The sequence below is a fragment of the Taudactylus pleione genome, unplaced genomic scaffold, assembly GCF_031769625.1.
Source record: "Taudactylus pleione unplaced genomic scaffold, aTauple2 ptg002671l, whole genome shotgun sequence".
Classification (NCBI taxonomy): domain Eukaryota; kingdom Metazoa; phylum Chordata; class Amphibia; order Anura; family Myobatrachidae; genus Taudactylus; species Taudactylus pleione.
The window spans coordinates 86515-111560 of record NW_028287047.1 but is presented as its reverse complement, the minus strand read 5'-3'; the positions used below and the strand labels follow the sequence as shown (position 1 = coordinate 111560).

Here is a 25046-nt window from a genome sequence, read left to right as displayed (position 1 = left end):
AAGACTATGGGGAGCCAGTATAGGGATTTGCAGAACAATTCGTGGAGCATTTAAGTTGGATAGAAGTGGCTTGGGGGCGACTGAGGGACTTGTGGCGTTACCGTTTAGGTAACGTTTAGTTTTAGCCAACTTTGGGACATCCATGTGAACATAGGAAAAACTCTGTTGGTCATACAGGTCAGTAGAGAAGGGGAGAGTTTCATGAAGAGTAATATCTAACATTGCATAAACAATTCTAGCATGTTCTGCAGCAGGTGAACCTTTTATTTCTCCTGTTGACATGGTCGAACTCTCAAAGTTTCGCATGTCGACAGTGACAACAATAAGAATAACTACACGGCTGACATGTTGACATGATAGAATGTCGACCTGACATCCCTAGTGGTTTAGTGGTTATTTATCTGGTCCCGGGGTAGCAGCCTCTCCATGTACCGGTGGTTCTGTGACCGTCAGTTCCAGCAGTCATCTCATGCATCGATATTCCGGTATTTACCCCTAACTCTAATCCCTACCCCTAAAACTCCACCTAGTGCCTAACACTAACTTCCCAACCCCGCATCTAAACCCTAACCTCCACTCCCCCTAGTGCCTAACACTAACTTCCCAACCCCGCATCTAAACCCTAACCTCCACTCCCCCTAGTGCCTAACACTAACTTCCCAACCCCGCATCTAAACCCTAACCTCCACTCCCCCTAGTGCCTAACACTAACTTCCCAACCCCGCATCTAAACCCTAACCTCCACTCCCACTAGTGCCTAACACTAACTTCCCAACCCCGCATCTAAATCCTAACCTCCACTCCCACTAGTGCCTAACACTAACTTCCCAACCCCGCATCTAAACCCTAACCTCCACTCCCACTAGTGCCTAACACTAACTTCCCAACCCCGCATCTAAATCCTAACCTCCACTCCCCCTAGTGCCTAACACTAACTTCCCAACCCCGCATCTAAACCTTAACCTCCACTCCCCCTAGTACCTAACACTAACTTCCCAACCCCGCATCTAAACCTCCACTCCCACTAGTGCATAACACAACTTCCCAACCCCGCATCTAAACCCTAACCTCCACTCCCACTAGTGCCTAACACTAACTTCCCAACCCCGCAGCTAAACCCTAACCTCCACTCCCCCTAGTGCCTAACACTCTTCCCAACCCCGCATCTAAACCCTAACCTCCACTCCCACTAGTGCCTAACACTAACTTCCCAACCCCGCATCTAAACCCTAACCTCCACTCCCACTAGTGCCTAACACTAACTTCCCAACCCCGCATCTAAACCCTAACCTCCACTCCCCCTAGTGCCTAACACTAACATCCCAACCCCGCATCTAAACCCTAACCTCCACTCCCACTAGTGCCTAACACTAACTTCCCAACCCCGCATCTAAATCCTAACCTCTACTCCCACTAGTGCCTAACACTAACTTCCCAACCCCGCATCTAAATCATAACCTCCACTCCCACTAGTACCTAACACTAACTTCCCAACCCCGCATCTAAACCCTAACCTCCACTCCCCCTAGTGCCTAACACTAACTTCCCAACCCCGCATCTAAACCCTAACCTCCACTCCCCCTAGTGCCTAACACTAACTTCCCAACCCCGCATCTAAATCCTAACCTCCACTCCCACTAGTGCCTAACACTAACTTCCCAACCCTGCATCTAAATCCTAACCTCCACTCCCCCTAGTGCCTCACACTAACTTCCCAACCCCGCATCTAAACCCTAACCTCCACTCCCCCTAGTGCCTAACACTAACTTCCCAACCCCGCATCTAAATCCTAACCTCCACTCCCACTAGTGCCTAACACTAACTTCCCAACCCCGCATCTAAATCCTAACCTCCACTCCCCCTAGTGCCTAACACTAACTTCCCAACCCCGCATCTAAACCTTAACCTCCACTCCCCCTAGTGCCTAACACTAACTTCCCAACCCCGCATCTAAACCTCCACTCCCACTAGTGCCTAACACTTAACTTCCCAACACCGCATCTAAACCCTAACCTCCACTCCCACTAGTGCCTAACACTAACTTCCCAACCCCGCATCTAAATCCTAACCTCCACTCCCACTAGTGCCTAACACTAACTTCCCAACCCCGCATCTAAATCCTAACCTCCACTCCCCCTAGTGCCTAACACTAACTTCCCAACCCCGCATCTAAACCTTAACCTCCACTCCCCCTAGTGCCTAACACTAACTTCCCAACCCCGCATCTAAACCTCCACTCCCATTAGTGCCTAACACAACTTCCCAACCCCGCATCTAAACCCTAACCTCCACTCTCACTAGTGCCTAACACTAACTTCCCAACCCCGCAGCTAAACCCTAACCTCCACTCCCCCTAGTGCCTAACACTCTTCCCAACCCCGCATCTAAACCCTAACCTCCACTCCCCCTAGTGCCTAACACTAACTTCCCAACCCCGCATCTAAACCCTAACCCCCACTCCCACTAGTGCCTAACACTAACTTCCCAACCCCACATCTAAATCCTAACCTCCACTCCCACTAGTGCCTAACACTAACTTCCCAACCCCGCATCTAAACCCTAACCCCCACTCCCCCTAGTGCCTAACACTAACTTCCCAACCCTGCATCTAAACCCTAACCTCCACTCCCCCTAGTGCCTAACACTAACTTCCCAACCCCGCATCTAAATCCTAACCTCCACTCCCACTAGTGCCTAACACTAACTTCCCAACCCCGCATCTAAATCCTAACCTCCACTCTCCCTAGTGCCTAACACTAACTTCCCAACCCCGCATCTAAACCTCCACTCCCACTAGTGCCTAACACTTAACTTCCCAACCCCGCATCTAAACCCGAACCTCCACTCCCACTAGTGCCTAACACTAACTTCCCAACCCCGCATCTAAATCCTAACCTCCACTCCCACTAGTGCCTAACACTAACTTCCCAACCCCGCATCTAAATCCTAACCTCCACTCCCCCTAGTGCCTAACACTAACTTCCCAACCCCGCATCTAAACCTTAACCTCCACTCCCCCTAGTGCCTAACACTAACTTCCCAACCCCGCATCTAAACCTCCACTCCCACTAGTGCCTAACAAAACTTCCCAACCCCGCATCTAAACCCTAACCTCCACTCCCACTAGTGCCTAACACTAACTTCCCAACCCCGCAGCTAAACCCTAACCTCCACTCCCCCTAGTGCCTAACACTAACTTCCCAACCCCGCATCTAAACCCTAACCTCCACTCCCACTAGTGCCTAACACTAACTTCCCAACCCCGCATCTAAATCCTAACCTCCACTCCCACTAGTGCCTAACACTAACTTCCCAACCCCGCATCTAAATCCTAACCTCCACTCCCCCTAGTGCCTAACACTAACTTCCCAACCCCGCATCTAAACCTTAACCTCCACTCCCCCTAGTGCCTAACACTAACTTCCCAACCCCGCATCTAAACCTCCACTCCCACTAGTGCCTAACAAAACTTCCCAACCCCGCATCTAAACCCTAACCTCCACTCCCACTAGTGCCTAACACTAACTTCCCAACCCCGCAGCTAAACCCTAACCTCCACTCCCCCTAGTGCCTAACACTAACTTCCCAACCCCGCATCTAAACCCTAACCTCCACTCCCACTAGTGCCTAACACTAACTTCCCAACCCCGCATCTAAATCCTAACCTCCACTCCCACTAGTGCCTAACACTAACTTCCCAACCCCGCATCTAAATCCTAACCTCCACTCCCACTAGTACCTAACACTAACTTCCCAACCCCGCATCTAAACCCTAACCTCCACTCCCCCTAGTGCCTAACACTAACTTCCCAACCCCGCATCTAAACCCTAACCTCCACTCCCCCTAGTGCCTAACACTAACTTCCCAACCCTGCATCTAAATCCTAACCTCCACTCCCACTAGTGCCTAACACTAACTTCCCAACCCCGCATCTAAATCCTAACCTCCACTCCCACTAGTACCTAACACTAACTTCCCAACCCCGCATCTAAACCCTAACCTCCACTCCCCCTAGTGCCTAACACTAACTTCCCAACCCCGCATCTAAACCCTAACCTCCACTCCCCCTAGTGCCTAACACTAACTTCCCAACCCCACAGCTAAACCTCCACTCCCACTAGTGCCTAACACTAACTTCCCAACCCCGCATCTAAACCCTAACCTCCACTCCCGCTAGTGCCTAACACTAACTTCCCAACCCCGCATCTAAACCCTAACCTCCACTCCCCCTAGTGCCTAACACTAACTTCCCAACCCCGCATCTAAACCTCCACTCCCACTAGTGCCTCACACTAACTTCCCAACCCCGCATCTAAACCTCCACTCCCACTAGTGCCTCACACTAACTTCCCAACCCCGCATCTAAACCCTAACCTCCACTCCCACTAGTGCCTAACACTAACTTCCCAACCCCGCATCTAAACCTCCACTCCCACTAGTGCCTCACACTAACTTCCCAACCCCGCATCTAAACCCTAACCTCCACTCCCACTAGTGCCTAACACTAACTTCCCAACCCCGCAGCTAAACCCTAACCTCCACTCCCCCTATTGCCTAACACTAACTTCCCAACCCCGCATCTAAACCCTAACCTCCACTCCCCCTAGTGCCTAACACTAACTTCCCAACCCCGCATCTAAACCCTAACCTCCACTCCCCCTAGTGCCTAACACTAACTTCCCAACCCCGCATCTAAACCCTAACCTCCACTCCCCCTAGTGCCTAACACTAACTTCCCAACCCCGCATCTAAACCCTAACCTCCACTCCCACTAGTGCCTAACACTTAACTTCCCAACCCCGCAGCTAAACCCTAACCTCCACTCCCCCTATTGCCTAACACTAACTTCCCAACCCCGCATCTAAACCCTAACCTCCACTCCCCCTATTGCCTAACACTAACTTCCCAACCCCACAGCTAAACCTCCACTCCCACTAGTGCCTAACACTAACTTCCCAACCCCGCATCTAAACCCTAACCTCCACTCCCGCTAGTGCCTAACACTAACTTCCCAACCCCGCATCTAAAGCCTAACCTCCACTCCCCCTAGTGCCTAACACTAACTTCCCAACCCAGCAGCTAAACCCTAACCTCCCATTGCAGCCTAACCATAACCCTCCTGGCGACGCCTAACCCTATCCCAGAACAGACGCTGTTGAACGTACACACTGTGCCATCCTTCAAGCCGTGGGACGATTTAACGTGTCAGTTGATCGTATACGATTTATCGTTGCTCCTGTACACACCAGAATAACTATCTTTAAGATCACTGGCTGCGAGTGGAAAGAGGTGACGTCTTCAGAGGCTAAATCAGAACGACATATCGCCTGGTCATCCGGTTGGCCGTACACTCACTACACGATGTGCAGCACTGCCAACCAGAAGATGTAGTATACAACGGACAGGAGAACGCAATTGTATGTACACACGATATGTTGTGCCAATTTGCCTCAAAACGACGTTTCGTGTCAATGTCACTCTAGTGTGTATCTGGCCTAACTGTCGGCAATCTGAGAGCGTTGACATTTCATATGGCGTCATTGTAGATGTCGATATTGTGAACATGTTGACATTCTGGGGATTCTATTGTTGACATTGTGGTGTCGATATATCGACATGGTAACTGACAGCCACGTGACTAGATGCTTAATATGTATGTCATTCTACAAAAGTTCATATTTTCCTTCTAGGTTACAAGTAGTATATTTCATTTTAAACATTGACAGCCTAGATAATCTCCCCCCATATATTAGTTAACTTTATTTTGTTATTACAGGGTTCTCTGCAATCTAGCTTGTCCCCTCCAATCCCACCCAGGCTGGACTGATCCTCTTCACTCTTAGCAGTACAAGACATTATTGGGCAGATTCAATAAGGGGCGATGCCTGTGATTTAGTACACTCTTTAAGGTGCCCATCCACTAGCAGACATGAAAACGACTGCACGATTACGACATTGTAATTTAATCGTGCAGTTGTTTGTCAGTCTTTGATGAGCCTGCACTGATCGAGCAGTCGTTCAGTGCAGGCTCATCAATCATCTACGTTATCGTCAGATTGTCCAGCGTGTTTGCACAATGATAGATGTCTAAATGACCAGCGGGCACGTGCATCGCTGGTCATTTTAGACATGTTTGCAAACAATTTATGATCGATTGAGCGATCGTTATCATTCAATCGCTCAACTTAATCGTCTAGTGGATGGGCACCTTTAGGGGGAGATTTAATAAAGCTTGGAGAGATATACAATTGGAGATAAATAGCACCAACCAATCAGCTCCTAACAGTCACTGTACAGGATGTGTTTGAAAAATGACAGGAGCTGATTGGTTGGTGCTATTTATCTCCAATTTTATCTCTCTCCAAGATTTATTAAATCTCCCCTTATTACCCCTAAAACACATATTTTATTGCGCTATGGACCTGCAAGCTAAAATGCGTAATTATGGGGTGAATTTGGGGTGAAATCAGTGCGATCTAGGGTGCTGTTGCAACAGCGCATCACCTGCAATTTGCGCCTAAGTGAATTGATCCCTTGGACTGTACAGTAAGCCGCTGTAGGTGGATTGGAGCTGGGCCTACCGGCGGGTATCCTTCATCGAGTCTGGCGCCACTTTAATCCTCCAAGGACACCAGCACTACTGTTGTGACGAGCACACACTGGCCCTCATTCAGAGGCGGTCGCAAGAAGCGAGCGCTCTCTCTGAATGAGGGCGGCCGCTTCACTTTTCAAGTGCGGCCTCCTGGTCGCTAGCTAAGCTGTGGGTTACCACTCACAGCTTTAGCGACCGACCAGGTTGATGGTCGCAATGGTCAAGACCATCGGGGCTTGTGACGAGACGCTAAGGTTGGGTCTCGGCAACCGCAAGCCCCAGGGAGCTTCCTGCTGCTGATGTCAGTGCAGGCCACCAACAAAACGGCAGGCGTTCCTTATGGAACGCCTCCGTTTGTGAAACCACACCCCCGCCTACAAAAAGGGGCGATCTGTCGATTAACATCGACAGCCGCCCCTTTTGAAGTGAGCTCCGGAGCGAGAGAACTTCTCTCTCGCACCTGGGCTTGCGCACGCGCAGCTCAGCGCTTGGGCCCGGGTCTGAATGAGACCCACTGACTTATCCAGCATTAAGGCACATTTGCTACCCACAGCCACTGCTGAGTAAAACCGGGAGGGTAGGCATGTATGGAGAAGAGCTGAAACACACATACACAGCTGTGGTCACATAAGCAGCCTTACAGGCCTGTCGTCTAAATTCTCACCCTGTGTGCTCCCAACCACACTCAGGACTGAAGGGAGCGCAGTCACTGAGCCCCCTAGACGCCTCTCTGTGCAGAAACACCAGCCCTATCACATGCAGATCTGGCTGCCCTGACCGGCTGACCAACACTGTCTAATCAGTCTCATGGTCACCATCTATGTAACTGCTATTGCTGCTGGCCCCTCTTGAATCAACAATACCAATCTGAACAGGCGCATGAATCAGGACCTGGGGGTAAATTTACTAAAGGTGGGTACACACATTACAGATATATCTGCAGATGATGGTCGTTCATACACACTGAACGGCCATCATCTGCTTGTGCCCTCAGGGTCTGGCGGCCAGGGGGTGAGTCGGGGGCGTGTCACGTCCCCCTCCTCGCGGCTGCCGCTGGGTGTGTACGGGCGGTCTGCGGTGTGCAGCACAGCCAATGTGATATGTCGGTGAGCTGCGACGTTCACCGACATATCGCGGGTACACACTGGACGACGGGCAGCAGATACATTGGCCAATCAATTGATACTCAGCGATTTCTGTCGCGTGCAGCTGCGGTCCGTGCAAAACCAGAGCTGCGATCATGTTAGCGTCCACTGCTGAATCAGGCTGGCTCAGTGTACGCAGCTGCCAGGTGAAAATATGCAAAGTTTGCAGCCGCGGGGCGTTGTATTTAGTCGCCCACCGGTGGCTTTGCAAATCTAAGGACCTGCGTAACAAGTTGCAGCACAGCATCTGCATACAAAGTCGCAGCACAGCATCTGCATACAAAGTCGCACCATTGGTTGCAGATCATTAGCTTACCGCAGTCCTGAGTAAGCCTGTGGTCCTACAGAATGGGCAACTAAACTAAGACGTCGGCACCAGTGAAACTGCGTACAAGGACAGTTGCTGGATCCGACATTCCTATGAAAAGGTTGTGACACGCCCACCTTATTCTAACCACCCCTCCGTTACCACCCACAAACGGTTCTTACCTGTCAATCTCTCTGTGTCTAACTCCTCACTTCGAACGACATTGTGGGGGCACCGGAACCGTGCGATTTAGACTCATGCGCTGTAAAAAAGAACGTCCAACTGTGTAAATATCAGCATAGTATGCAACTCGGAAGTAGACCATACTTGCCTACTTTTGAAAAAGCATTTCAGGGAGATTGTGAAAGCAGCACCTATGAGCGCGTGTTACAGTGGGCGTGTACTGATAAATCTGAGAGGCGTGTCCTAAACCTGATTTACATCCAAATGTAACCAGCCCAAAAGCAGTTAGTAAGATCTGTTTGTTGATGAAAACACACTAATACTTTGCAGAAATTCATAGGGATCATTCTGCCTTATAATAACCAATGCAAGGAAATGACACTAATGATCCCATTTGAATGTATTTATCTCTGTTTTTTTATATAATAGCTTCATAATGTGGGTAAGGATGAAATGATGGAGATTGCTAGACTCTTCAGGGAGACAGGGAGATTGCTACTATTTCAGGGAGTCTCCCTGACAATGAGGGAGAGTTGGCAAGTATGAATTAGACCCTTAGGGAATGATTCACTATGAATTGCAACTGTGATTGCAATAGCGATTACAAACGCAGTCTCACTGCGATAGTATACTAATTCATTGCGATCGCTATGCCGCCGCAGCACGACATACGGACGCCCAACTTACCTTACACCATACTTGTCTACCCTCCCAATTCGGCCGGGAGCCTCCCGGAAATTGGGTATCGCTCCCGGCCCCCCCGGAGAGGCAGGAAGGCCCCCCCCTCCCCGCGAATACCTGAGAAACCCCCGCATCGAGGGGAGGCCGGTGACGTGATTCCTATGATAACAGCATTGTGTAGCAGGGGCGGGGCCAAAATGATGTGATCGTATGGCTCCGCCCCCCATTCTGCCCACAAATGACTTCTATCTGCTGGCCATGCCCCCTTGCACTGGCCACGGCCCCCGGTCATGCCTGACCGCCCATGCCTGATCTGGCTGCTGGAACGGGCAGCCAGAAAGTCGGCAACCATGCCTTACACACATCAGTAATGTTTAGCAAGACTGCAAAACCATCGATAACATCGAGTACCATCGCAGCCTCACGCACACTTGCACAAGCCCTGACCTCACTCAGGAATTGCTAACTTCATTGCACGCTATGAGGCCTCAGGCTGCGTACGGCATCTCAGTGGGTAATTTATGCACGTCCAAGCAACGGTGTTCAAACGCACTGACACGCCTTTATTTTACTGACCACCCCCCCATTACCACCCCCAAACGGCACTTCCTGTCAATCACTCTGCGATGGGTCTGCGTAGTCACTGTGATCACAGTCCCGATCGCAGTGACTGGTTCGCCCACGGCGAAGCATACACAACGCAACAATCGGCTGATTACGTGCATAATCACAGTTGTTATCCTTGCTGAATCAGGCCCATAGACAGATGCACTGTGCATTCTACATGAAAAACACTACATCACTGACTTTGGGCCTGATTCAGAGCCGGACGCTATTTGCGCTCGCTCGTTCAGAAAAAGGGGCCAGCTGTTTAAATTGAGCGCTCGCTCTTTGCGGTCTGTTGACACCTCTATGTCTGAGCGAGCGAACGAAACATGCGCTCGCTATTTTGTAAAGACGCCCCCTGGCCGCTCGCATCATACGTCATCTCCGCTATTTATTTGATTAATCGAGTACATTGAAAGGCGTCTGAACTGCTCGCAGTGCTTGTGGTAGGATTTCATAGGCAAACGCAGGGGGGGTTTCTGTCTGCCTGGAAACCCCCCTCCCCAGCCCACACCATGACCACAATAGAAATAGTAATATGATAGAAATTTACTAGTGCTGTATGTTCTTCTCAGTATCACAAATGAAATAATTAGCACCACCTGTGGATCTTTTAACATGTATCAGCCAATAATAAATAACCTGTGCACCAACTAGGAGATCTGGAAAACATGCACTGTTAAGGATGTGCTGCTATAGAGCCCAATATATATATATATGTCCAGGGCAGCGCTAGGTTCCTCTGCTGCTCCCCTAGACTCCCGGACTTGCTCTAATCCTCTGGAATGGTGCCCACATCTAAAATAAAACCATTCAGCTCAGGCCCTACTGCCGCATTTAATAGGTTACAGTCATTGCTGGTCCTCTATCTGCTGGACTTATGACACACAATACACTTTGTATGAAACATATTAAAGCTGGTTAAGTGCTAATTCTACCCTCTTCATGGACTGGCCACACTCGCTCTAAAATCAGGCATTTGGAAACCCCCCTCTAGAAATCCTGCGTTTGCCACTGGATTTTCCTACCGCAATCATGCGAACAGTTCAGGCTAAGAAACAACCAAGTGACATGGTTGATGACGCTGCTTTGTTAATTATGCACACCCTAAAAACGCCCGTTTTGACCGTTTGGCACGCCTGCGTTCGGATCACCACTCCCCGTTTTCAAGCACCTTCCCCTGTTACCAGCCACAAACGCCTCATCCTGTCACTCAAATTAGCAGGCACTCGCTATTTTGCGAGCGCTCGATTTCCGACCGCAATGACTGGTTGGCGCATGCGCATTACGACCCATACGCATGCGCAGATGTGCGAACATCGCTCGGAGCGAACGAGCGGCCGCTTACAAGCGGCTCTGAATCAGGCCCTTTGTTTCTTACATATTGTTTCTAGCTGAAATAACTCATTCTGACCCGGACATTTATTCCCGGGGCCCCTCTGCCATTGCAGTGACCCCTCACTGCTTTTTTCAGGCATTCGCACCCGGCGATCACTGACCTAGTTAATATATAATGAATTATTCTTTGGACATTGGGCCTGATTCAGACCCATTCGCTAAACTGCGAACGCACGCTATGGGCGATTATCGCACGTTTTCATATGCGTCAAAGTATGCATGCGCGAACCAGTCACTGCGCTCGTAGTACACAGACTGGACGCTATTTTGAGTGACAGATAGCGCCGTTTGTGGGTGGTAACAGGGGAAGGTGCTTGTGAATGGGGGAGTGGTGCTGTGAACGCAGGTGTGTCTGGGCGTCAAAACTGAGTTTTAGGGGCTTGTATAATTAACATGGAAGCGTCATTGTACACGTCACTTGGTTGTATTTCAGCCTGCAGTGATCGCAGTGCTTGCGGTGGGGTAGGGTCTACTTCAAGCGCTGCGTGCAGCTCCGATGGCTCTCGATGTAACCGATTAATCCTACACTTCCTGCAGATGACATGTACTGAGAATGATAGGTGGCCGTCTTTATACCGGCGTGCGTTCGCTCTGCCGTCGCTCTCTAAGGCAGAGGGGGCGTCCAAACACTAGACAGTGCGATCGCGGCATTTGCATACCCGGCCCCTTTTAGCTGCGTGAGAGCGCAGCTTAGCGTCTGGGTCCGAATGAGCTCCATTATACAGAAAGAAAAGCATAGCCTTATAAAGCCAATATGCAGAGGTCTCACAGTGTGGTTTGTTAGGCAGTGTATTTCTCTCCATTAGGGTCATTACTGAGTTCAGAAGATTTATCCCCCCCTGTACTTAATTAGTTAAAGTCTCCAAATAGACCTGCTCAGTCCTGCTGATGATATAAATGCTAGTTATTACACAACAGCACATCACTGAGTAGGTTAACAGGGAGGGGAATCAGTCTCCTCCTTGGGGCTGGACCCTCCTCTCCTGTTACAATCTGTATAGACAGGGAATCCCCTCTCTCTGCCCTGATCTCATACACAGAGAGAGATATGGCATCTGTAAGGCTGGCAGGCTGGCTCCTTGTGGCCTGGACGTGGCTGGGGGTCGCTGTGGTGCACTCTGGTCCCACCTATGAGACCTACTACTTTGATCAGAAGGTAAGGGGAGCTTCCCGGCTCACCTTGGGGGGGTCTTGTATGAGGGGGAGAAGAGGGCAGCGCTGCCCTGAGGGGTCCTGGCTGTCTTAGGTGCCAGCTCCTTGCTCTAGTGCACCTGCAATGTTTGTGCTGCCCGCAGTCAGGGCTATGCATGGCATTTCTGGGTCATCTGGAGGGATGTACAATGAGACCCCACAATCATTTGTATAAGGTTTGCCCTCCTGGTCCTGTTAACCCCTAAAGTGCAGGCAGGTGGGCATCGCAGGTCACTGTGGCTCTCTAGGGGTTAAGCCTAAGGAGACTCTTCACATGTATAGTTATATATATAATCACGAGTCTCTCTCTTCCTGTGTGTTGCAAGATGTTTCCCTGTCTATCTGCCGCCGCTGACATCTGATTCTCGTTTCCTCTAGTTACTTTGTAGCAGTCAGCAAATGTCTGTGATCAGCTGACCCGGAATTGGGCTTGTGGTCGCTGCACAGGTGTCCTAGGGGGTAACAAGAAGTTCCACACACTAATGTTATAGTGACTGAAGCATATGTAGCAATTAAAGCGGGCCATACACGGTGCGATAAAGCAGCCGATCCGACGGATTGGTACGATTTGGCTGCTATACGCAGGGGCGTAGAGCATGCCGCCGGGCCCCGGTAAAGAGGGGGCGTCCTAATCGCGGGAGGCGTGGCCACGCCCCCTTAAAATAAAATATACACTTTTTCAGCGCAGCGTAGTGCGCCGTGGAGGGGGCGCTGTGAGCCCCTCAGCCTGGTAAAAGCCATGGGGGGGCGCGTTCAGTGTGATTGCTCCCCCCCTCAGGCATAGGAGATTGTCGTGGCTGCTGCTTAGCTCCTGCGAGGAAGGGGGCGGTGCCAGACCCGGGCCCCTCTGGAAGGCCGGGCCCGGGTAAATTGTACCCCTTCCCCCCCCCCCCCTCTCGGCGCCCCTGGCTATATGGCACTGTGTATGATATCGGACCGAGCGCGCACCTTGCACCCCCTGTTCTTATTGCCGGATCAGTCGATCAGGGGATGCCATGTGCGACCCCATGCAGCGCTATGCGGGTGGGGGAGGGGGAGTCGGCATATGGGGCGGTCGGCCACCCAATCGCAACGTGTGTGGGGACCTCCTGATATGTCGGACGTCGGATCCCCCGTCGCGTCGCACGGTGCCTAGAGCTCAATGTTCGTTGTAGCCTTTATTCTGTGTGGTACACAAGCTGATTTGAGGACAAGCTGGGTGGCCCTGTGTGTTACCTTTCAAATGAGGAATTGGCCTTTAAAAGACAAACCAAACGAAAAAAAAAACATACATGGAAGTGTGCATGGAGCAACTCTCATGTTTAATCCATCCTGTGTTTGTTTTTTGTGTTTTTAAGTCCTTATTTGTTGTCACAAGACGTATAGTATGCTCAGATTATGAAAATGATCAGGGTTATGATTTTATAATTATTTGAATTAATTTTGACTTTCAGAGACCTGGGGCTTCTGTGGTGTGACCGTATTTTATGATCCGTACTCATTCACACATACACTATTAATGCGCATTAGCAATAGGCCAAATAGCTGCTGATGGTTGTTATAAAGATTTAAAGCTCTAATTAGTAAACATGGTGTAAATATATCTTTGCATTTTTCAGTGTATTTATATTAAAAAATAAAAACACATGTCATGGTGGGCCGTGTGCTACAGGGCTTGTGCCAGCAAGGAGATAACTGCGCTTAGGGGCCCATTTATTAGTGATGGCGTTTGCAATGCGATCTGGGCCAGATTTTGGCGCCGCCATGACCGCATTGCGGGATGCGACCATAGCGCCCAGATGTAACAAAAAGGGACAGGGGCTGTAAAAGGAGCGATGTGAAGTGACCGCGTCAGTGGTCTCTTCACTCCTGTGCCTGGACTTCAGCGCATGCGCAGTCTACTGAGAACGCATGTGCCACGGCCATTGCCAGGGGATGGTTCCTATGGAGCCCTCTCCCAGTAGTTTTTGCAATGTGTAGCCCATAGGCTACAGCGGGCGGTACCTGCGGGGGCCAATCTCTGTAAGTTGGTTAAAGTGGCAGCATCGTGTCCCCCAAAGAAACCCATGGGGGTTGCGTCTGCCGGTGGGAATGGAGAGATCACTATATGTCATAAATTCGGGGATACTAAATAAAATAGGTGTTTTCAGGGAATAAGCTGCAAATATTTTTTGATAATTGGACCTTAGTAACCTCTTTTGCATATTCAGCCACTGAGGACGACCATACGCACATCGATGTGAGGTGACATCAGAGCCAAGGGAGCGCTGAATTATGGGAAAAAGCAGGAAGACCACTATGGGGCTTATTCGCAGTCTTATGCTGTGTCGCTGAGTAATTTTTTTAACTGCAAGCGTCTGATTTTCTCCTCGCTTGTGTCCTGATTGCTTTCATACAGAGTCGCAGTAGCGATTTCAGATGAACGCAGAAATGTATTGGGCGGTGACGGGGAGGTGACGATTCAGACGCCCTGGGATGGGGTCCGTCTAGTGTATGTGTTGTGGGTGTGGTGCTGAAGTGGTAATGTACACAGATGCTCCACGCTCACATTGGAGGCCACACTTGGATGGAAAACCTGCACCGAGCACAGGGCCGCTGCAAGTTTCAATGGTGCAACCTATGGCGGCATCTAAAGACGCACCAAGCATGATTGCATCGTTTTTGCGCAGCCCGCGTTTGGGGCCTCATTCAGAGGCGGTCGGAGGATGCAAGCGGTCGCTCAGAAACTGGGAGGCCGCTTGCGTCCTGACCGGCCGCCTCTGTTGCGGTCGTTATGCTGTGGGTTAACACCCACAGCTCTAACGACCGCTCCGGTGATGGTCGCGATGGTCAGAGACCATCGCGACCATCGGGGCTTACGGCGAGACCCTAGGGTAGGGTCTCCCTTGTCGTAAGCCCCGGAGAGCTTCTGGCTCTGTCAGAGCCGGAAGCTCTCCACTGACATCACTAGTGACGTCAGTGGGGCCGCCCCCAAACGGTAGGCGTTCCCACGGGAACGCCTCCGTTTGGGCTGCCACCCCCCCGGCCCGCCTTCCAAACGGGGCGAGCTGTCAATCAACATCGACAGCTCGCCCCCTTTGGATCGAGACCCGCTATGACCGGCGCTGTCGGTCTCACGCATGCGCACGACGGCGCCGTCGTGTGCATGCTCTGTGGGGGGCCATCGACCCGGTCCGAGCGCATCGGCGCTAACGACCGGGTCTGAATGACCCCCTTCATCCGATGGGAGCTACTGGGCAGTGCAAGGAGAAACTCTTCACTGTGCTAAATGTGGAGATGAGAGATTTCGGGCTTTCTCCATGTACTTGCCAACTTTCTGACTGCCCCGTTCCGGGAGAGGGTAGCCAGGTTAGTATAGCGAGGGGGGAGGCATGGCATAGGTGAGATGTGCAGGGGCGCTATGGCACGATTGTGTAATCATGTCCTCACCCTCTCTATACAATGCAGCGATTACCGGCATTGTAAAGTGGGGACAGAACTACAATGACACGATTTATAGCGCGAATTGTGTCATCGACCATCTAGACTGCCCTCGGGAAGTGGGCAGCGCCTGGCGAATATGGGCAGCTCCGGGAGTCTTAAATACTCATCCGGGATTGCCAGACGAGATTTGGGAGCCTCCTGGCCTTTCTGGGAGAATAGGCCAGTATGTCTAAAATGCTGGAGAAAAAGCTGATTTATTGATTTACTAAACAGAGCCCCTGATTGCTGTATTTAAATTTTTAGCAACAATTATTTCTCATGCATCGATGTGCGCTGCTAATACAGCCATTTTTACTGGTGAAAAATGCGTTAAGTCGTCTTGGACGCACACAGAAATTCCAGTGGGTTACTCCTTTTCCCAGCATTTGTATAAATGAGCCTCTGAAGGGTATCCTGTGCCAGTGCAGATCACCATGGTCGATATAACCTTGCAGAGAGATAATATGTACGTAGAGTGATGAACTTGCTGTACAAATAATAGCATTGCTACTGGCCACAAAGCTGCCTGAAACCTGAGAGACGTATATGGTATCAAGAGTACTAGGGATAACATATTGGGGCAATTATGTGGGGTTATTATGTTTATTGCGTAAAAGCAGCTATGGGAAAAATTTGGAAAGTGCTGATGGTTGTTGTTGTTTTTAATCTGTTCACGGCTAAAATGTAAGCTCTGCTGGATTCTTTGCTAATGGAGCCGTTATCGATACTGGCCGCACAGGGGTCCCGTGGCAGGGTGGAGAAGACCCTGCCTGATAAGTCTCCGATACTTCTAGCTTGGGCCAGACCTGCATTTTGTGAGAATTTTCAGCAGCGTTGGATGTCATCCTTAAGCTAGGTAGACGCTATGCCAGACGTTCCCAAACTCTGGGCCTGATCCGTTACCGATCGCAACTGCGATTACGCACGCAGGTGGACGATTGTTGCGTACTGCGCTTGCATATGCATCGCAGAGCGGGAAGGCTCCAACGCGATCGGATCGCAGTGACTACGCAGACTCATAGCAGAGTGTTTGACAGGAAGTGAGCCTTTGGGGGTGCCAGTGCGTTTGAACGCTGTTACAGGGGCGTGCATAAATTAGTCACTGCGATGGCCATACGCAGCTTGAGCTATCACTGCGTGTGACGAGGTTAGCAATTTCTGAGTAAGGCCAGAGCTTTGGTAAGTGTGCCTGAGGCTTCGATGGTACTCGATGTTACCGATGGTTTCGCAGACTTGCAAAGTATTACGGTTGTGTGGAAGGTGAAGTGGACGTCCTTATATTAGGCTGCAACGGCATTGCGATAGCGTTCATTAGCAGTGGGACTGCGAGCATAATCGCAGCTACAATAGCGATCCGTAATGAATCAGGCCCTCTGTCCTCAAGGCACCCAAACAGTCCAGGTTTTATGCATATCCATGCTTGACCACAGGTGACTTAATTAGAACCTCAGTCAATTTGATTTAAACCCTCTGCTCAACCATGGATATCTGTAAAACTTGAGCTGTTGGGAAGCCTTGAGGACAGCGTTTGGGAACCTCTGCCCTATGCAATAATGACAATAGATCAAATGGTTTGAGAAACAAATTACTGCGCTGCCTAGAATATAGACAGGTCACTCATTCTCTTCCAAGTATCAGCAAAAAGATACAGAAAACTAAACTATACACCATAAAATAGGGAGACTGTTTTTGGCTGCTCGGCCTGATAACCTCAGTGTGTACGCAGACCCCCCCAGGCTCGATTTTCATTCCAAAAACTACTCTGATTGGATCTGACCTATGCGTTTCTGATCATCTGTTTGGTATTTCTGCTGATATATGATTTTAGAAAGGTCACCTTTTTGTGACGATCTTAGAACAGATAATCGTACAGATTGGAAAGATCATTCGTCAGTGCTGTGTACACTGTAAATCAGGTGTTCTCAAGATCATTGCCACTCCCTGACCTCTCCTGTCTTTTCTTTTTTTCCCTCTTTCCTTTTTCTATATTTATTTTGTATTCTATTTTTTTGTTTAATAAAACAAAAATGTATTTGAAATTATTAATGAGGTTACCATCTTATTGATTGTATAATTGTCTATTTGAGCATTTATTATCGCAGTTTTATTTTATATGTGTATTATATTCTGTTGCTGCTGTTTCTATTTATATTGTCAGCACCTATATTCTGTTGTTCGGCTATACCACAGGTTCTCAAACTCGGTCCTCGGGACCACAAACAGTGCATGTTTTCCAGGTCTCCTCACAGAATCACAAGTGAAATCATTAGCTCCACCTATGGATCTTTTTTAAAATGTCAGTGAGTAATGAATACACCTGTGCACCTGCTGGGTGACCTGGAAACCATGACCTGTGTGGGGTCCTGAGGACTTGAGAGCCTGATTCAGAGCCGATCGTAAGCGGCCGCTCGTTCGCTCCGAGCGAGGTTCGCACAACTGCGTATGGGTTGTAATAATACGCATGCGCGAACCAGTCATTGCGGTTGGAAATTGTGTGCTCGCAAAATAGCGAGTGCCTGCTAATTTGAGTGACAGAATGAGGCGTTTGTGGGTGGTAACAGGGGAAGGTGCTTGAAAATGGGGAGTGGTGATCCGAACGCAGGCGTGCCAAACGGTCAAAACGGGCGTTTTAAGGGTGTGCATAATTAACAAAGCAGCGTCACCGACCACGTCACTTGGTTGTCTCTTAGCCTGAACTGTTCGCATGATTGCGGTAGGAAAATCCAACCACAAGCACTGCGAGCAGCTCAGACGCCTTTCGACGTATTCGATTAATCAAATAAATAGCGGAGATGACGTATGATGCGAGCGGCCAGGGGTCGTCTTTACAAAATAGCGAGCGCATATTTCGTTCACTCGCTTAGACATAGAGGCGTCAACAGACCGCAAAGAGCGAGCGCTCAATTTAAATAGCCGGACCCTTTTTCTGAACGAGCAAGCGCAAATAGCGTCCGGCTCTGAATCAGGCCCTGAGTTTGAGAACCACTGGGTTAGACGAATGTAACTTTAAGGGCCATTTATCAATGATCCCTTTTGCAATGCAGTCGGGGCATGCCAGTAACGCCCATGATCGCATTGCAAAATGCGATCCTATCGGCCGGATGTATCATCCGGGACATACAGGGACACTGGCTCCGAAAGGAGCACGTCCCTGCGATGTCTCCGGAGAGCTGCCAGCCAGTGCAGGCTACAGCGGCTAGCGTCATCTTGGCGTTAGCTGCGGGGCCAGTGTCGGGAATGCATCACATCCGGATATTGGTAAATTTGGCAGCAACCTACGGGGGATGCGGGTGCCAGCGGTAATGGAGGGATCGCAGCAGGTATCGGAGATACCTGTTGCGGTCCCTCGTTAATGCATATGGGGGATACTTAATATTTGAGGTAAATCCTCAAACGGGTGTTTTCGGGGATTATACCTCAAATACACTTTGATAAATGGGCCCCTTTGTCTCTAATGTTTGTCTTGTTTATACAATACCAATAAAAAGTTGTATGTCCGGGACACTTTCCTCCACTGACTAAATGGCTACCACCCATGGGCATAACTAGATTTTCTTTATTATTCCTCTTGTAGATTTTAGATTGACTTGTAGCATTGTACTATAAAGGATGTCAGTTTGTTGCATTGGTTTAATAACTTCTCTATTTGTATTCCAAATACAGGCCCCCATTTACTAACGAGTTTTATCACCAAAACGAGTGATAGAACTCGCTATGTATGATAAATGGTGCTCCAGCCAATCAGCTCCCAACTGTCACTTTTCTAACAGATGACAGTTGGGAGCTGATTGGCTGGAGCATCAGTATCCTACACGGTGACATTTATTACTCGTTTTGGTGATAAAACTCGTTAGTAAATGAGGCCCACACACTGATATTTGTGAAGCATTTTGGCATTGCCAAGCGGTTGTCTAGGGCAACAACGTTTAGGGGGCAACAAAAACACTGAGGGGCATATTTATAAACCATAAATGTGGGATAGCCCTCCAAAACACCCATTATTGGGGAATACCTGCATATATTAAGGATCCACTGAATAAAACAAGGAGGGGATCGCCACGTTGGCGCAACCGGGGGCGTGGCGGCAGCATAGGTGGGTGGTGCATGGGCATGGCGGTGCCATCATTGTATAGCAGGTGGCGGTGCCACAATTACTCAAATTGGCACAAATCGCATCATCCCTGCCCTGGATGTTACAGCCAAGCGCCCCCCCCACCTTACTTGCTAAGCTGCGGTGGTGGGGGTAAAATAAAGGAGGGGAGGAGACTTCTAATTTGGGGGGTAAGGTCGGCCCTAACCTGATGGAGTGTGTAGTTTCTGAGAACCTCCAAAATGCACAGTCCTCTGAGAATCCGGTGTCCTGTCACAGTTATCACCAGGAATTACCGCATGTGTACTGCAAGTCTCAGCATGTCTTTCTGGCTGTGGGAGAAGGGAGTGTTGTACATAACTATGCGTTCGTAACTGAAACCAATGGAACACGGTGCAGAATGTAGCTGCCCTGCATGATAATCGCTCCTCATTCATTACCAGGCTGATGTCCTCATTGTTTCCCTGCATACATAATGACGGCTATGAGCGGGGGGATGGCAGCTTATGTGGTACTGATAGGAAGACTAGAAGTAACACTGTGTATGTTTGAAACCTAGGTTGTTACATTATATTTCTATCTGATGTAATTAACATTATTATAGGGACTACATTAATTTAATATATATATAGAATATAGTATAATTTTTTTATTTTTTCTGTTGAAATATAAAGAAAAAGGGGGCGCTCCATAGTGCATTAAAGATTTATTTATTAAAACCACGCAGTCAACTTTCAACCTCTGCTGTGTACATGCGTACCATTTAATTCACGGAGTGGACTGGTTACCACTTGGCATTCTATTAAACCCCAGGCAATCACCAGCAGATGGCCCTTCTCCACTGGGGATGAGCCACGTACCGCACACCTCTCTCCAGAGCGGACAGCACGCCGAGGGCTGGCATGACGCAGACAGGGAGTATATAAGGACATTTTAGCCAATCACTATACAGCTATGACGAAGTGACTAACGAAACGCGTTAGGGCGTGGCTTGCTGACTCTTCCATCACGTGTCCCAGAGTCCTGGAGGTCGGTTCCTTGTCCTGAGGTGGAGAGGCGTGCTGTCCGCTCTGGAGAGAGGTGTGCGGTTCGTGGCTCATCCCCAGTGGGGAAGGACTTATAAAGGGGAGCAGCGACTCTACTTCAAAGAGTCTAGTGCTTAAGACCCTAAAAGAGGGACAAAGTGTGCTGGACTGGAAAAAAAACTTTTTAAATACACTGCAGCAAGTGCCAGCTTATATATATATATAAATTCAGTGCCTGCCAGTAGCTGCTGTCATACTATCGCTGGGAGAACCGAAGCCTCTCTGCAGCACAGCTACCCATTGTTCTCCCAATCAGTGCAGCTAATGTACTTGGCAATCCTTGAATGAGGATTTTAATAGCATAATACAAACAAAGGACTGTGCAGAAAAAAAAAACAATAGATTGCTCTGCGATTAGGTTATATAAGGAAGTACTTGTTATATGATGCCAGTGAAATGATATATTTTTATGCACTGCTAATCAAAGGGGTCACACTGCAGACACCACTCTAAGCACGGGCCGGAAGGGTCTCTCATTTCCTCCCTACAGAACAGCCTGCTTCCTCCGATCCGCTCATTTACCCGTAGTGACAAGCTGACAATAGCCAGCAAGCCTTCGTTATACAGCCATGGTCTATTTAAGCAGATGTTCATATTCTTACTGCAGTGTTGGCGTATCGGCGTACTCCAAGGGGACGTCTTCAGTGTTGGGTTCACACACTTACAAAGTAGCTTTAACAAAACTAGTGGCTTTATTGAGAGGGGTCACACACAGACCTACAACTGGTTTAACTGGCATCAATTATGTGTTTAACATGCAAACTCGTGGGAAAATAAACTTTAATTCTGTAGTGTACCCGGCTGCCAGGATGGTGAGGGGGAGCCCTAACTCCACTTAAGCAGGCAAATCCGATCAGAGATGAGCTCAAGCTTTGTCCCTATTGATTGGTGCTGGCATCCGTCCTATCCTGTATGGTTGCCCCTCTTCTCTTGCTGGCTGGTCCCCAAGGTGCTGGCTGCCAAGCTCTTGTGTTCCACTGGAGCACTACCCTGCCCCACAGGATGATGGGAGTTGTAATTGTTCCTGTGACTTCATTTAACTCAGGCCGGACACAGAGCAAGCCTTTGTTACATACATTATCAAACTAATGCTGGGCATGCACTGTCAGATATAATGTCTGTCAGACTGACCTACACTGTCGGATATAATGTCTGTCAGACCGACCTACACTGTCGGATATAATGTCTGTCAGACCGACCTACACTGTCGGATATAATGTCTGTCAGACCGACCTACACTGTCGGATATAATGTCTGTCAGACCGACCTACACTGTCGGATATAATGTCTGTCAGACCGACCTACACTGTCGGATATAATGTCTGTCAGACCGACCTACACTGTCGGATATAATGTCTGTCAGACCGACCTACACTGTCGGATATAATGTCTGTCAGACCGGCCTACACTGTCGGATATAATGTCTGTCAGACCGGCCTACACTGTCGGATATAATGTCTGTCAGACCGGCCTACACTGTCGGATATAATGTCTGTCAGACCGGCCTACACTGTCGGATATAATGTCTGTCAGACCGGCCTACACTGTCGGATATAATGTCTGTCAGACCGGCCTACACTGTCGGATATAATGTCTGTCAGACCGGCCTACACTGTCGGATATAATGTCTGTCAGACCGGCCTACACTGTCGGATATAATGTCTGTCAGACCGGCCTACACTGTCGGATATAATGTCTGTCAGACTGACAGACATATGACCTGACAAGCTGAAACCCAGCAGATCTCGTGGCCGTACACTCTGAGCTATGTCACAGTGTATGGCCACGATATCTGCTTTCTTCCCCTGGGAAAAGGAAACCTTTCTGTGTTCCTCCCCTGTGAAGGAACAAGGGCCATGTCAGACGGTCAGCCATCACACCGCATACACTGCCAGATGTGCCCGACCAATGATCCGCTTAGTCGGCATGCTGGATGCTTTTTGTATGTCCAACAGACCAACAATTACTGATCGGTTGCGGTAATACACTGTTCAATGAACGGCCCGGTCGGACGGTTATGGGCTGATCGGGCCAACAGTGTATGCCCAGCATATACAGTAAGCCACCTGAATGCATTGCAAAATGCCAAGTAACCTAAAATGTCTTGTATATTACTTTTACTCAGTAAACATGATTTGTGCTGTTTAGTACCTGAACATTTCATGCTTAAAATACACATTAAGTACGGGCACATAAATATAGCATTAATCTTTATTTTGCATTGTAGATGAACTAGGCAACAAACTCCAGTATCGCCTCTGAGATACCAATTCTTCATGCCATCCATTCTGAAGACAGGGCCCCGTTCTCCGCTCCCTGACGCGCTGCCCTCCGTGTATAGATGGTTGGTAGATGTTAAATTAAAGCCACAGTGACCAGGCTATGGTATAGATCACAGGTTCTCAAACTCTGGGCCTGATTCAGAGCCGAACGCTCGCTCTGAATCAGTGCCCTCCTCCATGAAAATGGAGCGGCCTCCTGGCCGCTCGCATAGCTGTGGGTGACAACCCACAGCATATGCGAGCGTCCATGATGATGGTCGCGATGGTCTTGACCATCGCGACCATCGAGCTTGCGACGGAGACCCTGCGGTAGGGTCTCGCTGCCACAAGCCCTGGATTGATTTTGGCTCTGTCAGAGCCAAAATCACTCCCACTGACATCACTAGTGATGTAAGTGGGGCCGGACCCAGACGGTAGGCGTTCCCATGGGAACGCCTCCGTCTGGCAGGCACGCCCACAAAGGGGGCGTGCTGTCAATCAACATCGACAGCACGCCCCCTTTGGTGCGAGACCCGGAGCGATGGAGAGCCCGTCGCTCGCCGGGTCTCGCGCATGCGCACGGCGGAGCTCCCTCAGTCATGCGCAGTGGGGGAACATTGACCCGCTTGCGAGCGTCCTGCACTTGCGAGCGGGTCTGAATGACCCCCTCTGTCCTCAGGACACCAAACAGTGCATGTTTTCCAGGTCTCCTTACAGAATCACAAGTGAAATGTGTCAGTGAGTAATGAGTACACCTGTGCACCTGCTGGGTGACCTGCAAAACGTGACCTGTGTGTAGTTCTGAGGACCAAGTTTGAGAACCACTGGTATAGAATATTTCTCCACCTTTACCAAGCTGTAATCATTGAGCAAGAACACTTCACAAACCCTGAGTTACCTTATCCTGACAGAACTTTAAATTGTCCACCTTAAGGGAGTGATTTTAGCGTTGCACAAAGTTTTGCAAACTTGCACCTGCGCAAATAAGTATACATGGCTGGAAATCTAATTCGTCTGCTCGTATAGTCGCATAAATGTCAGGCATGCTTTACCTCTAAATAGACGCAAGTGACACCCAAGCTAGTACTTGCACGGTATACACCCAAATAACTGTGATATGTAATATCACACTTGCCTACTTTTGAAAAATCATTTCAGGGAGATTGTGAAAGCAGCACCTATGAGCGCGCGTTACAGTGGATGGGTTCTGCTACATCTGAGGGGCGTGTTTACATCCAAATGTAAATGAGCCCCAAAGCAGTCTGTAAGATCTACTTGGCGATGAAAACACACTGATACTCTTCAGAAAATGCATGTAACCATATGGATCACTGGGCCTGATTCAGACCCGCCTGCGAGCGCACAGCGTTCGCAAGCGGGTCGATGGTCCACCACTGTGCATGCCGGAGCCGGCTCCGGCGTGCGCATGCGCGAGCCCCGGAGCGAGAGAGGAATTCTCTCGTTCTGGGACTCACTACAAAAGGGGCGGCTGTCGATGTTTATCGACAGCTCACCCCGTTTTGTAGGCGAGGCGTGGGGTGGCTACACAAACGGAGGCGTTCCCTAAGGAACGCCTGCCATTTGTGGGCGGCCCTACTGACATCACTCGTGATGTCAGTAGGTGGACTTCCTGCTCTAGTAGAGCAGGAAGTCCACTGGGGCTTGCGGCCAAGCGACCCTACCCCAAGGGTATCGTCGCAAGCCCGATGGTCGCGATGGTCTTGACCATCACCTGGCCGCTCGCATAAGCTGTGGGTGGTCACCCACAGCTATGCGAGCGGCTAGGAGGCCGTCTTTAAAAAAAAAAAAAAAAAAGGGACACCCTGATTCAGAGCGTCCGGCTCTCGATCAGGCCCACTGTGCCTTATATACAATGCAGGGAAATGATACTAATGATCCCATTTGATTGTATAGATCTGTTTTTGGTTTGTTTTTTTATATATATCAGCTTCATAATGGGGGTAAGGTACAATCAGGGCAGGGGGTGTATTTATAATGGGTGCAGGGTGTGCGGGACCTGCACTGCACCCATAAAACTTACCTCTTCAGAGTCCCAAGTCGGCTC

The 25046-nt window shown here is 49.5% G+C and overlaps 1 protein-coding gene across 1 annotated transcript in view; it reads left to right on the top strand.

Annotated features, from left to right (window-relative positions):
• Nucleotides 1-11831: 11831 nt before the first annotated feature.
• Nucleotides 11832-25046, top strand: part of LOC148431210 (lysosomal Pro-X carboxypeptidase-like) — a 40069-nt gene continuing 26854 nt past the window's right edge. Inside the window, exon 1 of the mRNA XM_088466215.1 lies at nucleotides 11832-12069. Within this exon, the coding sequence (XP_088322341.1) occupies nucleotides 11962-12069 (108 nt within the window). The 5' untranslated portion in view covers nucleotides 11832-11961. The remainder of the gene's footprint in view (nucleotides 12070-25046) is intronic.